Source organism: Sesamum indicum, linkage group LG2 (genome assembly GCF_000512975.1).
Source record: "Sesamum indicum cultivar Zhongzhi No. 13 linkage group LG2, S_indicum_v1.0, whole genome shotgun sequence".
Lineage (NCBI taxonomy): Eukaryota > Viridiplantae > Streptophyta > Magnoliopsida > Lamiales > Pedaliaceae > Sesamum > Sesamum indicum.
This window is the reverse complement of record NC_026146.1, coordinates 2,923,548-2,935,391: the sequence shown is the minus strand read 5'-3', so window position 1 is coordinate 2,935,391 and position 11,844 is coordinate 2,923,548. Positions and strand designations below refer to the sequence as shown.

General features: G+C 35.4%; 1 protein-coding gene and 1 long non-coding RNA gene across 5 annotated transcripts; both read left to right on the top strand.

Moving 5' to 3' along the window:
* On the top strand, positions 317 to 5,047 carry LOC105178288. Of its 4 annotated transcripts, none has more exons than XM_020698556.1 (4): positions 317 to 658; positions 752 to 826; positions 916 to 992; positions 3,775 to 4,336. In XM_020698556.1, exons 1-3 carry the CDS (start codon positions 494 to 496, stop codon positions 964 to 966), a joined length of 291 nt encoding a protein of 96 aa, XP_020554215.1. In that variant the 5' UTR covers positions 317 to 493; the 3' UTR covers positions 967 to 992; positions 3,775 to 4,336. The 4 variants fall into 4 exon arrangements, with proteins under 4 accessions (XP_020554215.1, XP_011100041.1, XP_020554213.1 ...); XM_011101739.2 differs by lacking the exon at positions 3,775 to 4,336 and adding an exon at positions 4,882 to 5,047 and having other exon boundaries at positions 318 to 658; XM_020698554.1 differs by lacking the exon at positions 3,775 to 4,336 and adding an exon at positions 2,353 to 2,888 and having other exon boundaries at positions 318 to 658.
* LOC110011301 lies at positions 9,361 to 11,312 on the top strand. The gene is made up of 2 exons (XR_002286274.1): positions 9,361 to 9,572; positions 10,803 to 11,312. It is a non-coding gene; the product is annotated as an uncharacterized LOC110011301 (long non-coding RNA).

Sequence of the window (11,844 nt, the reverse complement as noted above, 5' to 3'; positions counted from 1 at the left end):
GTGCAATTGCTCTATTTTTTTTTTCACAGAAAAATTTACTATTATTTTTTTTATAAGAGAATAATTTACTCATTTCATATAATAAAGGGATAATTTACATTTAACCCAAACGATATTGGGCTTACCAATTTGGGCCCATAAAAATATTCTGAAGTCAGTATCATGACACGTTCTCTACTTGGTTCAAAATGTTCACGTACTCCAAGTACACCAGCATGGTATGCTAAGGCACATTAACTTGAACTCAAAGTACAATGTCTTAATCCTGTTATATTGCGCCACGTAAGGACTCAAAGTCGTCTTCACGTTAACGTATCACATCGGATTTCACCTCCCTCCGAAGGAAGAGAGGTTCTCTGCTCTTGCTCACACCAACCAAACTGTGAATTGGGCAGCGAAAGATTCCACTGAAATTTTGATCTTATCAGTAAAACCTCAAAGTTCAATAAGCAAAGAGAGAACACGGTCGAATTTTGACGCGAAAACCTCGCAAATGGCGAGCGGTTGGAGGAGAGCATTCGGGAATGTGAGGTCTTTTGTTGGAAATTCAATGGGCGGTCTAAGGGGTGGGAGCAGTTTAGCTTCATGGATTGTCGCAGGAACCCTCGCTTATTACCTCTGGGTCCGCCCTTCTCAGCAGCTCAGAAGAGAGCAAGAGGCAAAAATTCAATTGTTTTCCGCTGATTCCTATGATGATTTGTGTTTGATTTAATTTGTTTGTTTCCTAAACATTTTTCTTTGGGTGTATCAGGAAAGGGCAGCATTGGCGGCGGCTTCCGATCCATATCGATATGTTGAAAAGCGAAAGCCGATTCCGGATCCTCAGGTTACTATTCTGTGGATGTCGTGCTTTTGTACCGAAATTTTGAGTTGATGAACGGAGAATTCATGTGTGTTCGACAATATATTATGCAGGAGACTGGATTGGTGTACGGGAGTAAAAACGGAGCGAAGAAACCTGAGTGAAGTTTTTTGTAGGAGCGAGGTTATCAGTGAGTTCTTTAAGCTTGAAAAATCAGCTGAAGAATTTTGTTGTTTGTGAAGTTTACTGTTTTCCATATTAATACATGTATGTATTACATAGGAACATGGTTGGTTTGAGCTTTTGTTCATCTGCGTCAGAGTTTGAATAAATGATGAAAGAAATTCAGTGCTTAAGTTGTTTTAATCTCTCTCTGTCTCTGTTTCTCCTTATTACAAGTTTTTCGTAGTATATGAAGGTTTTATGTATAATTGTCATTCCCTCTTGCAGTTATAGTAACTGGTATTTGGTGCTGAGGGTTCGAATTATTTATGTATTTAGACTATTTTGTTGTACAAGAGTATAGTTAAGTAGGATCCTTGTGATCCATAGTTTCATGTGGATCCTTGTAGGTGTTTCATCACTAAAATTTCGAGACAGAAAATGGACTGCTATGCTAGAAAGTTGGAATAATTTCACTTTCCGTACCCCAACTATATCACTAATTTAATTTTGGTACCCAAAGGTTCAAATTCTTGGTTTTGGTCCTCCATTTTTCAAAATAATATTGATTTTGGTACCTAGGACCAATTAGTGACCATTTTGCGGTTTTAGAGCTAAAACCAAGTAGTCCAACTCCATGCTCTTAATCAGTCCCAACATGCTCACGAAATAAAATTAGGCCTCCATTAGTTCATATGTTAGCTTGAATGTTTTGCCACCGGCTATTCCAATTCCTCGGTCTTACAGACATCCTCCAACCACACTACCACAACATATGGTTCGCAGCTACTTAGGCTCCTTCAGCAACAAACTGCACATCTCTATTTTGTAGTAGAAAGCACTCCAAAACAGAGACTTAATAGAATTTTGAATAAACAAGTTGAATGGAAAAGCTTTAACTTTTATTGAAGAAATTTTTGAAATATTACATAGATATTGTCTTCTTCTACCGGAGGAGATACCTGTATAGCCTCGTATGGGCAAGAGGACTACACTCTTAGGAAATCCCCATACAATGAAAAACTTAACACTCAGAAAACTTTGAAAAGACTCTAATATTATTTTTTTAAAACTTGGAGAAAATTTTCGATCCCCCATTTGCTTTTGATTTCTTTATTTGTAATAGCCCGTGGACAAACACGGACTTCAAACTTGTTTTGGTGACGTCATGGCATTAATCACCTGATTTGGCTTCCTGCTTTCAAGCTGTGGCCATTAAACTTGTCGGCCACTTGCTTTTCTAATTGTCGACATTTGCATTTTGACTGTGGGCCATTTTTGTTGTTTTTTGCAGATAGTTCTCTTTTTTGTCTTTTACGTTCTGCGGTTTTTACCTCGTCTCTTAAAAATCATTCTGGTGCTTTTACCTTTTTCTGGTTTGGATCCAGATTTTTTCTAGGTCATGTAGATCTTTGCTCCAAACAAAGGCTTTTATCGTAACTCACAACAAGGGCATATATGGTTATGTCATTGTCCAACATGCATCATGCTGTATGCCTGGTGGCCTGTGTTGCTGGTAGCTATTTTTTCCAGATGAGCATTCTCTTTTCTTGAATAGGCTCTCCACAAACTCAGGGCAGGACTCTTCCCTCTCATGGAATTTAAGAGGAAAGATCCATTTAATTTGTTTTCATATTTTTGAGCCTTTGTTCATCCTAGTCCGAGTTTGAACAAATAATGAAAGAAATTCAGTGCTTAAGTTGTTTTGGTCACTCTCTACCTCTGTTTCTCCTTACTTTACAAGTTTTCGTAGAATATGAAGGTGGCATGTATAATTATTATTTACTCTAACTGGTATTTGGTGATGAAGGTCGGAATAATTTATGTATTTCGACTACTTTTGCTTTAAATATAGTCAGTAGGATCCTTGTGATCCATAGTTTCATACGGATTCTGTTAAATGTTTTCATCATTTGAAATTTTAGACAGGAAAAGACTGGTATGCTGATAAGTTAGTTGTGCAATAAAATTCCAGCAGAGGTGTTAAGCTAGGGGATGGATTTTTGCTGATTCCCTAATCATTAGGCATCTTTAAGAAGTTCAACAAGTATAATATGATGCCCAAAAAGCATGATAGCACTGGATAATAATAAACTACAACAACTGAAGTCTTTCGATGAAATGCAATTCGTTGAATGGTCCAACTTTGTGAAGAATCTGAATACAAATGCTTACATCTTGAGACATAATAACAATAAGCGTCAAGAAGGACTTCTGTTCCATATTCCGGAATTTGTTTCCTGAACATAAAATCAAGAAATAATGTTATGACAAATCTGTTACAAAAATTGATAAACTGACAAGCATTCTATTAAACCATATAATAGTTTTACCATAAACAAGCCCTCAAGTAGTATTTCCACAATTTTTTCTGGCTGAATTTTCATCCTATGCAACACGTACGATTGACTAACTGAATTCCTTGACTTTAGCATCTTATTTGAGCATCATCAGTTGGTAAGTTTACATGAGAACAAATGAGTTTACCTGAAGAGATAATTGCAGGCTGTTACTGTGACTCTTGATGAGAATTATGTATTCATCTTGCACTGGGTTGCAATTGCGCCTACTACTGATAACCATGCAGAACCGTTCTTTTTCCTCCTTGTGCTTTGTGTTGAGAATTATGTATTCATCTTGCATTGCCTTGCAATTGCGCTACTACTGATAATCATGCAGAACTGCTATTTTTCCTCCTTGTGCTTTGCGAAAAAGCAATAAGATTCTACTTCTACAAGCCATTTTGGTTTAATATACCGAGTATATCATTTCTTTCGCCAAAATTACAATCTTAGTATGCTGTTCCCCAGTTAGCTGCATTCGATGTGTGCTTCCACAAACATTGAAGTGGGAAGATGTGGAGCCAACTTGATGTCGACGAATTCATAGCCAGCAAATTTGGAGAATGGCAATTGAAGTAATTGCCACTCTTTGTCAACACGACAGTTTGATTTATTTATATATGGCTACTGTTAGTTCCTATTCAGAAGCCAACATGAAGTGTGAAAATGAATTATCACCTTTTCATAGAAACAACCTTCACTAAGCTAATGAGGGAGTATAATAGCTAATGGTACATTTAGTAATCAGTTTGGTATTTAATATCTGCCCCATCTCCAACAGCTCTTGTGTGCTTGTTTGATGTGACTAACTTGATTTATGAGCCTTCTGTCTCACGGTATGTCTGTGTGCGGATGGTTTTGGGACTCTTTAGATGATTTCTGCGATCTTCTTTTATTCTACTTATAGCACATAGGCTATAGTGCAGATGGAATGTATTGGCTATGGACCTATGGTATCGATGAAATACAGAATGAGCCAGGTGTCCAAATAGCATTATCTCATTGATTCTCCTGACATCTATCTCATACTCTTACATGCTAAAAAGTACAAATGTCTGCAAGTGTGTAACCTTGAAAAAAGGTCTTTGGAGATTGGAGAAGAGGAAATTAACCAGTATATTCAAATTGAAAACTTAAAAGTAAACTTCAACCTTGCGGATGCAGTTTCCTTGATTAGGATGTTACAATTACAAAACAATGCGTGAGTTCTATTTTTCATTTTCGAGACTGTACAGTGCCATTCTTTAGATATATTACTGATCTGTATATTAACTGCCCTACATTTGAGGTGATTGTTATCATGGTTGTTCAACTTATTCCATGGATTTTTACTTCACTGTTTTCTTGTTATCGTCTGAAGTTTTGGCCTTGCACCTTATTTTGGTCCCATTTGCTTAGTGCCCGTATGTTAAAAGATGCACCCTGCTGTTCTCTTTTCTGATTAGGTCTCTTATTCTTGAGTTTATCCAATCTCCAAGACAATAGTTCTTTCAAATTCCAACATTATCTTTTTGGGGTCTTCATTTCTTTTAAAATTAACATGATTGTGTCTGCATTTGATTTGCTGAAATGAAGGAAAAGACATCACAGAAAAGCTTAAGGAGGCCGGCCAAAGTTGAAGGGGCTGACCATTCTTGGTGAGTCTATATGCTCTACTCTACTGCTTTGTCCTACCCATAAATGTAAAACTTGCCGACTGAGAAAAATGCACTTGCTGGAGGAAGTATATTTTTGACTTGTTTGCGGCCATCTATTCCTACTAGTACATTCATCTTGTTACAGCATTCTTTCCTCCTTTCTGGTTTCAGCTTTTTCAACATTTTTCTTGCATCATTGTTCGGTGAGACTTTTAGGTGGTGGTGTTCTCTTTTATAGCTTTTCCTTTTCTTCAGAGTTCTTTTTATAGCTTTTCAGTTTCATGATTTGGTCGGAAATTTCTATATACTTGCTTAGGTGTACATTAGTTTCAAACTTTGCTGCTAAAAGTGTTGTTGTGCATGTATGTGTTGTTGATTGAATGAGGAATTCAAAGCGGAGAATAACGGAATTTTGGGTTATTGTCAGCAAATTGAAGGGTAAATTACATTTTTTGTCCCATAAGTGGACTCGATTCCAATTTTAGTCCCATACTAAGGGCAATTCGCACATTTGGTCCCGTAAGTGGATTTTTTTTTCAATTTCAGTCCCGATTGGGGATTTCCGTTAAAACTTAACGGCAGCTGCTGAAATCCGTTAGGTGCTGTTAGATATGGAGGGAAAACATGTAGAATTGGAGAGAAAGCATGGAGAATTGGAGAAAAAATCAACAACTTGGTGGAAATTACACTATACCCTCTTCCTTCTAAAACAACACCATAAGCCAAGATACAACCAAAAAATAAACTAAAATAATTTGTTTTTGTTGCATCTGTGCAATTTTGTCCTCCATTCTATTCAGTTTTCGAAGCAATTAAGGTATGATAACATTTGCCCTTGCACACATCGGCGGATCTTCCCAATGAAAAAAACCACATCCGCTTCTTTTTTTCGTATACCCAAAAAACCTCCTACTTGAGTTGTCGTCGGTCCATGAGGTTTTCAAAATCGCAAGCCTTCCACAATGACAAAAATTTTCTCTATTACCAGTTTTGTGAGATTTTTTTCTACTAAATGCTAGAGAGAAATGAAGAAATGGGATTTAAATAGAAGGAAGAGGGTATAGTGTAATTTCCACCAAGTTGTTGATTTTTCCTCCAATTCTCCATGCTTTCCCTTCAATTCTACATGCTTTCCCTCCATATTTAACAGCACCTAACGAATTTCAGCAGCTGCCGTTAGGTTTTAACGGAAATTCCCAACCGGGACTGAAATTAGAAAAAAAATCCACTTACGGGGCCAAATGTGCGAATTGTCCTTAGTATGAGACTAAAATTGGAATCGGGTCCACTTATGGGACCAAAAATGTAATTTACCCCAAATTGAATACCTGATTTGTCTATTTAATTTGTTCAATTTGCATGTACAGACAAAACTCGGAATCAAATCATTTCCTCTGAGCAAGTTTCTATATGGTTCTGGAGATGTTATTCATCTGATCTATCAAATGACCTGTCTATCGTATCATTGGAATTGATGTTCGATCTAAAGAGAGTAAACTTATCTTATTATCATACATCACAAATAAAATAAAATTGATATTTTGGATGGATAAAATAAAACATACATACATACATAATTATTTTATATTTTAGGGGGTATTTATAAATTTTCCAATTAAAATTGAGGTATACACAATTATGTCAGATGAATGTAATTTTCCTCCCTTAAATAAAATTTTAAATTCTAAAATTCGATAAAAATATTTTTAAGTTTGAAAAGCCCAACTATTAACTGTATTAAATTTCTCCGGAAAATTGCTCTTGCTCTTACATTATGAGTTATTTTATTTATTGATAATCAATTTTAAATTTACTTTTTTTTTCAATTATATGTATTATATTGACAAAATTTAATTTCTAAACTCGAATACAATTTATCCCCCAAAATATTCAAAGAGACATTTTACCTCCAAATTCACATGTGTTTAAGATTGATTTCCAACTTTTATCAGTTATGCCTATTTTTTATAAAATAAAATTAAAATTTTGAATATTTTGAAAAATAAATTATATTAATCGAGATAATTTTAATTTTCTATTGAATGAACTAGACAAAACAGATTCAGAACTTCAAGTTCAAAAATTAAATTTTGTGAAAATTTACCAGAAATAAATTAATAGAGTTAAAAGAAAACTAAAAATTTTTAAATTGAATATAAAAAAATAAGAGAATTCATAACACAAAAAAGATAGGGATAACTTTGCTGCGGCTATTTATTTATTATATCCAAAGAAAAAAAATCATCACAAATACAAATCAATTGCGGTTCCGCAATGGCCTTTAACCGTTGTTTCCGTAAGTATAGTCAAAATATTAGCCATAATTAAAATTATGAGAAATGTTTTGGCTATTGCTAAAAATTTATGGCGAATACCGATTAATTATGGCAAAAATTTAAATATTTGTTTTAATTTTATTTAATCGTGGTTAATAGTACTGATTCACCATTATTTTTAAGCCATGGTAGTTTCTGGAGTTGAAGGGATAATTACACTTTTCGTCCCTACAGTTGGCTACTTCTTCGTTTTGGGTTCCTAAATTTCTTGATCATGATTTTGGTTATTGACTTTTATGATTTTTAATAGAACTGGTCATGTCGTTAGTTGTACTGTTAGATTTTACGAAAATGATAAAGTTACGAAATATTGATAGATGAAAGATGATAGAACGGCGTAACCTTTTATCAAAATTAGATATCAAAATCGAGCTTGAAAAAAATTTAGGGGCTCGAATTAAATAAGTGAATATATAGGGACGAAAAATATAATTATTTTGTCGAATGCGTAACTAAAATTATTTAATTAATCATAATTAATCTACCACAAATTAATAAAGTTGAAGCTGCCATGTGGATGATTACAGAATTAATTCACCATTATTAAAAATTGAAGTAATTAAATAGAAATAAAATATTAAGAAGCTGATCATTACATTAGTTCACATTTGTGGAAAATCTTCTTCCTTAACTCGGTATTGATGATTATGTCAATATAGTCACCCTCACCTCAACCAATCACTCACAAAGATATTGAAATTAAAACTTCTTTGTGTATGCAATAATTTAATTATAATATTTTCATTTACTCAATGAAAATTTTAGTTCTGAAATTTATAATTTTAGTTCTGAAATTTATAATTTTAGTTCTTTCGATGAAAATCAATCAAAAATTCGGTGGAGCACTTGGAGGGTTTCAAGGGAATTGTGGATTTTTCCCACATGTACGGGAAAATTGCTTGTGACGACTTATGTAATTAACCATTTTGAAGGACGTTGAAGATATTTTCTATTGTAGATCGAAGGCTGAATCGAAGAAGAAAGATCGAAAAATGTAGTCATTGTCCTCCAAAATGACTAGAGATGATTATCACATAAGCTGGCATGAATGACTTTCTTGCCCATTTGGAAAAAATTCTTAATTCCCAAAAATTTCCAATTGCTCTGCTGAGAGTACTGAATTTATAATAAAATTATAAATTTCAGGATTATAATTGGCAATATATTAGTTATGGGATAACGGTTGCCACCCCCAACATATACGACTAAAATTGAATTTTTGCCAAAATAATGCATAGTCCATTTTTTTTTCATTCATTGAAGAAAAAATGAAATGAATAATTAATCAAAATTGATAAAGTAGATTAAATTTGAATTTACATGAATAAATAAATAATTGGATTATAATTAACTAATTACTATTATTACAATAAATAAATATTACTATTAAAGTAGCTATGTTGATTCACTCATAAGTGCAATTTTAAGTCAATTCTATTCTATAACCTATTTTTGGGAATTGGTTTTCAAGATTGATGATTTTTTTTTTAAAAAAAAAAGAAAAGTCAAATAGATTATTAGGTATAGATACTAACATAAAAATGTCTAGTGGGCTAGTGCTCTACTCATCATCCCCACCTAAGTATTTGAATTTGAATATGAATATGAATATGAATATGAATAGAAAAGAGATTGTAATAAATGTGACCGTTCACATGGTTTCATGATCTTGTTCACACGCCATGTATTAATATTTGGGTTTTATTACATAGTTTTGAGAATTAAATCATGAGATGATGGCTAACATCATCATTTGTTGGGTGATTAGCCACACTAATTCAACATACTTAGTCATTCTCATTGTCATATCAATACAATTAGAGCTAGTATTGAGTTGGTATGAAAAAGGAGACGTGATTAGACCAACGGATTTGATGTGGTAGTGATTTTGAGTAGGAGATCGAATCGAAAATTACCTTCAATATAATAATACTCTTCAGATCTAATTTTGAAAGTGTAGTCAAATCATAAATAATGACACTGATATTTTGGTATTTATAGAGAGGTTGGTAATACTAAGGTGCAGTAAGGTATATATATATTATATGAAGTATTTTTAGATATGAAAATTATTTTATACCCCCATGAATAAATTGATATCACTAATATATCTATCATATAGACACCACCCTCGAACAAATTGCTAACATCGAAAGTCGAGAGTACACAATAAGGTCGAGGTAAAGGTAGATTTCATGCTTGGTAGAGGGTGGGTGGGTATCTAATAAGTCTTGGTTCTACCCACCCCCAACATTCATTCCGTTGAGTTGTTGCACAAGTATGGCTTCCAAAGGTAAGAGTTATTCCTTTGTATTTTTGTGTTTTACTTTTCAATTTCTTTCTTTCTTACTCAAACTTCATAGTGAAATATGAGGGAATGATGACTGGGTAGTGGGTGGGGAGGTGTTGATGGAGGCAGGACATCAGAGAGAGAATAATCGATCGCTTAGAGGTAGTAACGATAGTTGGTCCCAGGAGTCACCAGGTTGAGGTGCTGCCTTGGCTTGGCAGCTCACTGTGGCGAGAGGAGGAGCTCCGAGCGTTACGCCAGCTCGAGGCACTACCTCGAGCTGGTGAGGGACTGCCGTGCGCAAACCCACCTCGCACGCGGTCGGCTGTCAAGCCAAGGCAGTGTTGCCTAGGCGTGGAATTCGCCTGGCATTCTCAGTCGGATCTTAACTTATGGTCGGACAATGTTCACTCGTATTTGGTAGGATATTTGCCTAATCATATTGCAACAATTATGGAGTTGTCTGAATGTCTATTTTCTGATTCAGATGGTTATTTTTGTTTCTGGTGAAGAGTTTCGTTCGAGTGATGAACGTGTGGACGAGGTAGTATTCGGAAGTGAGGATGAGGAGTTGTAGGCGAGAGAGAGGATGTTGGAGGGCAAAGACACCGACGGCGAGAGTGAAGATGCCGAGGACAAGGATGAGGAGGTGGAGGTTTATGAAATCTTAGAGCGGCGAAGTGTAGTTATGGCCTTAGGCATAGGTGACGGGCATCACGAGAGGCAAGGAGTTCCAAGGTGTGGATATTGGCACGTGTGGTAGTTCACTTACTTGTGAGGAGCTCTTACTTATTCAGAGGAAGATCGGTTAGGCCTCTACCTATAAGTTCGTTCTTCCTTCTTTGGGTAGAGTATTAGAGAGCCTCACTTAGGGTGTAGGTACTTCCTTCTGATGATAAACAATAATTTTATTTCTATACTCACTTGGGGTGTAGATTTTCAGATGGGTTCACTTCCTCTCGGCGCCCCTGGAAAGAGAAGTTTTCTCTATGTTAGGTGACGACGGTCGGGATTTGTCCTCCAATTCAAGTAGTTTCCCCATTTGGATTCCCCATTGCGAAGAGTTAGGTGACCTTCGCAAAAGTTTTGATTAGTAAGATTATGTAGTCGTATGATTGATATTGTGCAATATTTCTCCTTTGGTATTAATGCTTGCTTTGTTTAAGTATGGATTTTGTTTACCTCTCTCGCACATGTAATGAAATTTCTCATTTTCTTCATCTCTTATCAAAGGTAAGAAGCTTCACATTGGGATGGCGTGTCCGAGGAATGTGGTCGTGAAGAAACAAAAATATCATGAGCAGGAATTAGCTCGACAGCGGACGGGGAGTAAGGGTGGCTCATGCACGCTCGTTAGTTCGACCAAGGGTTTCCGTTCTTTTTCTGTTGATGTTCTCAAGTCTCTGCCCCAAGGGGTTTGTACTGGGTCTTCTCCTCCACAAAACAGGGCACGAGATATCCATTTTGCTTCTGCTTCTGCTTCTACTCCATAGGGTGATACTTTTTACCATCAACATGAACTAGGCAGAAGGCAGACTGTATTGGGATACCGCAGACATTTTCTTAACTTGGAATGCACAAAAAATGTGGTGAGTGAGGACGGTTTGAGGCGATTTTCCACTCTAACCGACGAGGAAGTGAATGAGTTGTTAGTCGAAGAATTGGCTTGGACATGCTAGTTATGATTTTGCCTTACTTGTCGCATATTATTCTTCTTTTATTGACTTGACTGTCTTACTCTCATATCCTTACTTTGACCATGTTGGCACGAAACCGAAGGGTAAGCAAGGGGAGATTAGCCTTTTGGATTTCATAAAGCAGTGCACGACGTTGGAGATTGGTCTAAAGTGGCATGTGAGTAATGACTGAAATATGCATATATCTCACTAGCAAGTGCACTAGCTATCAAGTAGTATAATATGTAATGATCCCATGAGGATTTAAATGAAATAATTACCAAAACTATAACTATCTGCGATTATCGAGACGATCGTGAACCAAGTGATAGATTAACTACAAAAAAATAATAACTAAGAAAAATAAATCAAACGAACGTGTTGGAGAACATTTAGGAATGTGAAAGATGCTAAGGCTATTAGTCTACCTAATTGATCCAATAAATGCGAAATTCACAAATTAATCTAGCAGGCCTTTCATAAACTGAGGCTTTTCCCAAGTTAAAGAATATACTCTCTCGAGCTATACCAAGAAATAGTGGATAAAACTCATGATAATAATCTATTAAAATCTGTGAAAAAACTGTGTAATCAGATGA

Coding starts and splice junctions, on each gene's coding strand:
- LOC105178288 (XM_011101739.2), top strand. CDS start 494: ATGGCGAGCGGTTGGAGGAGAGCATTCGGGAATGTGAGGTCTTTTGTT. Junction 659..751: donor AGCTCAGAAGAGAGCAAGAG/GCAAAAATTCAA, acceptor TGGGTGTATCAG/GAAAGGGCAGCATTGGCGGC. Junction 827..915: donor AGCCGATTCCGGATCCTCAG/GTTACTATTCTG, acceptor TATATTATGCAG/GAGACTGGATTGGTGTACGG.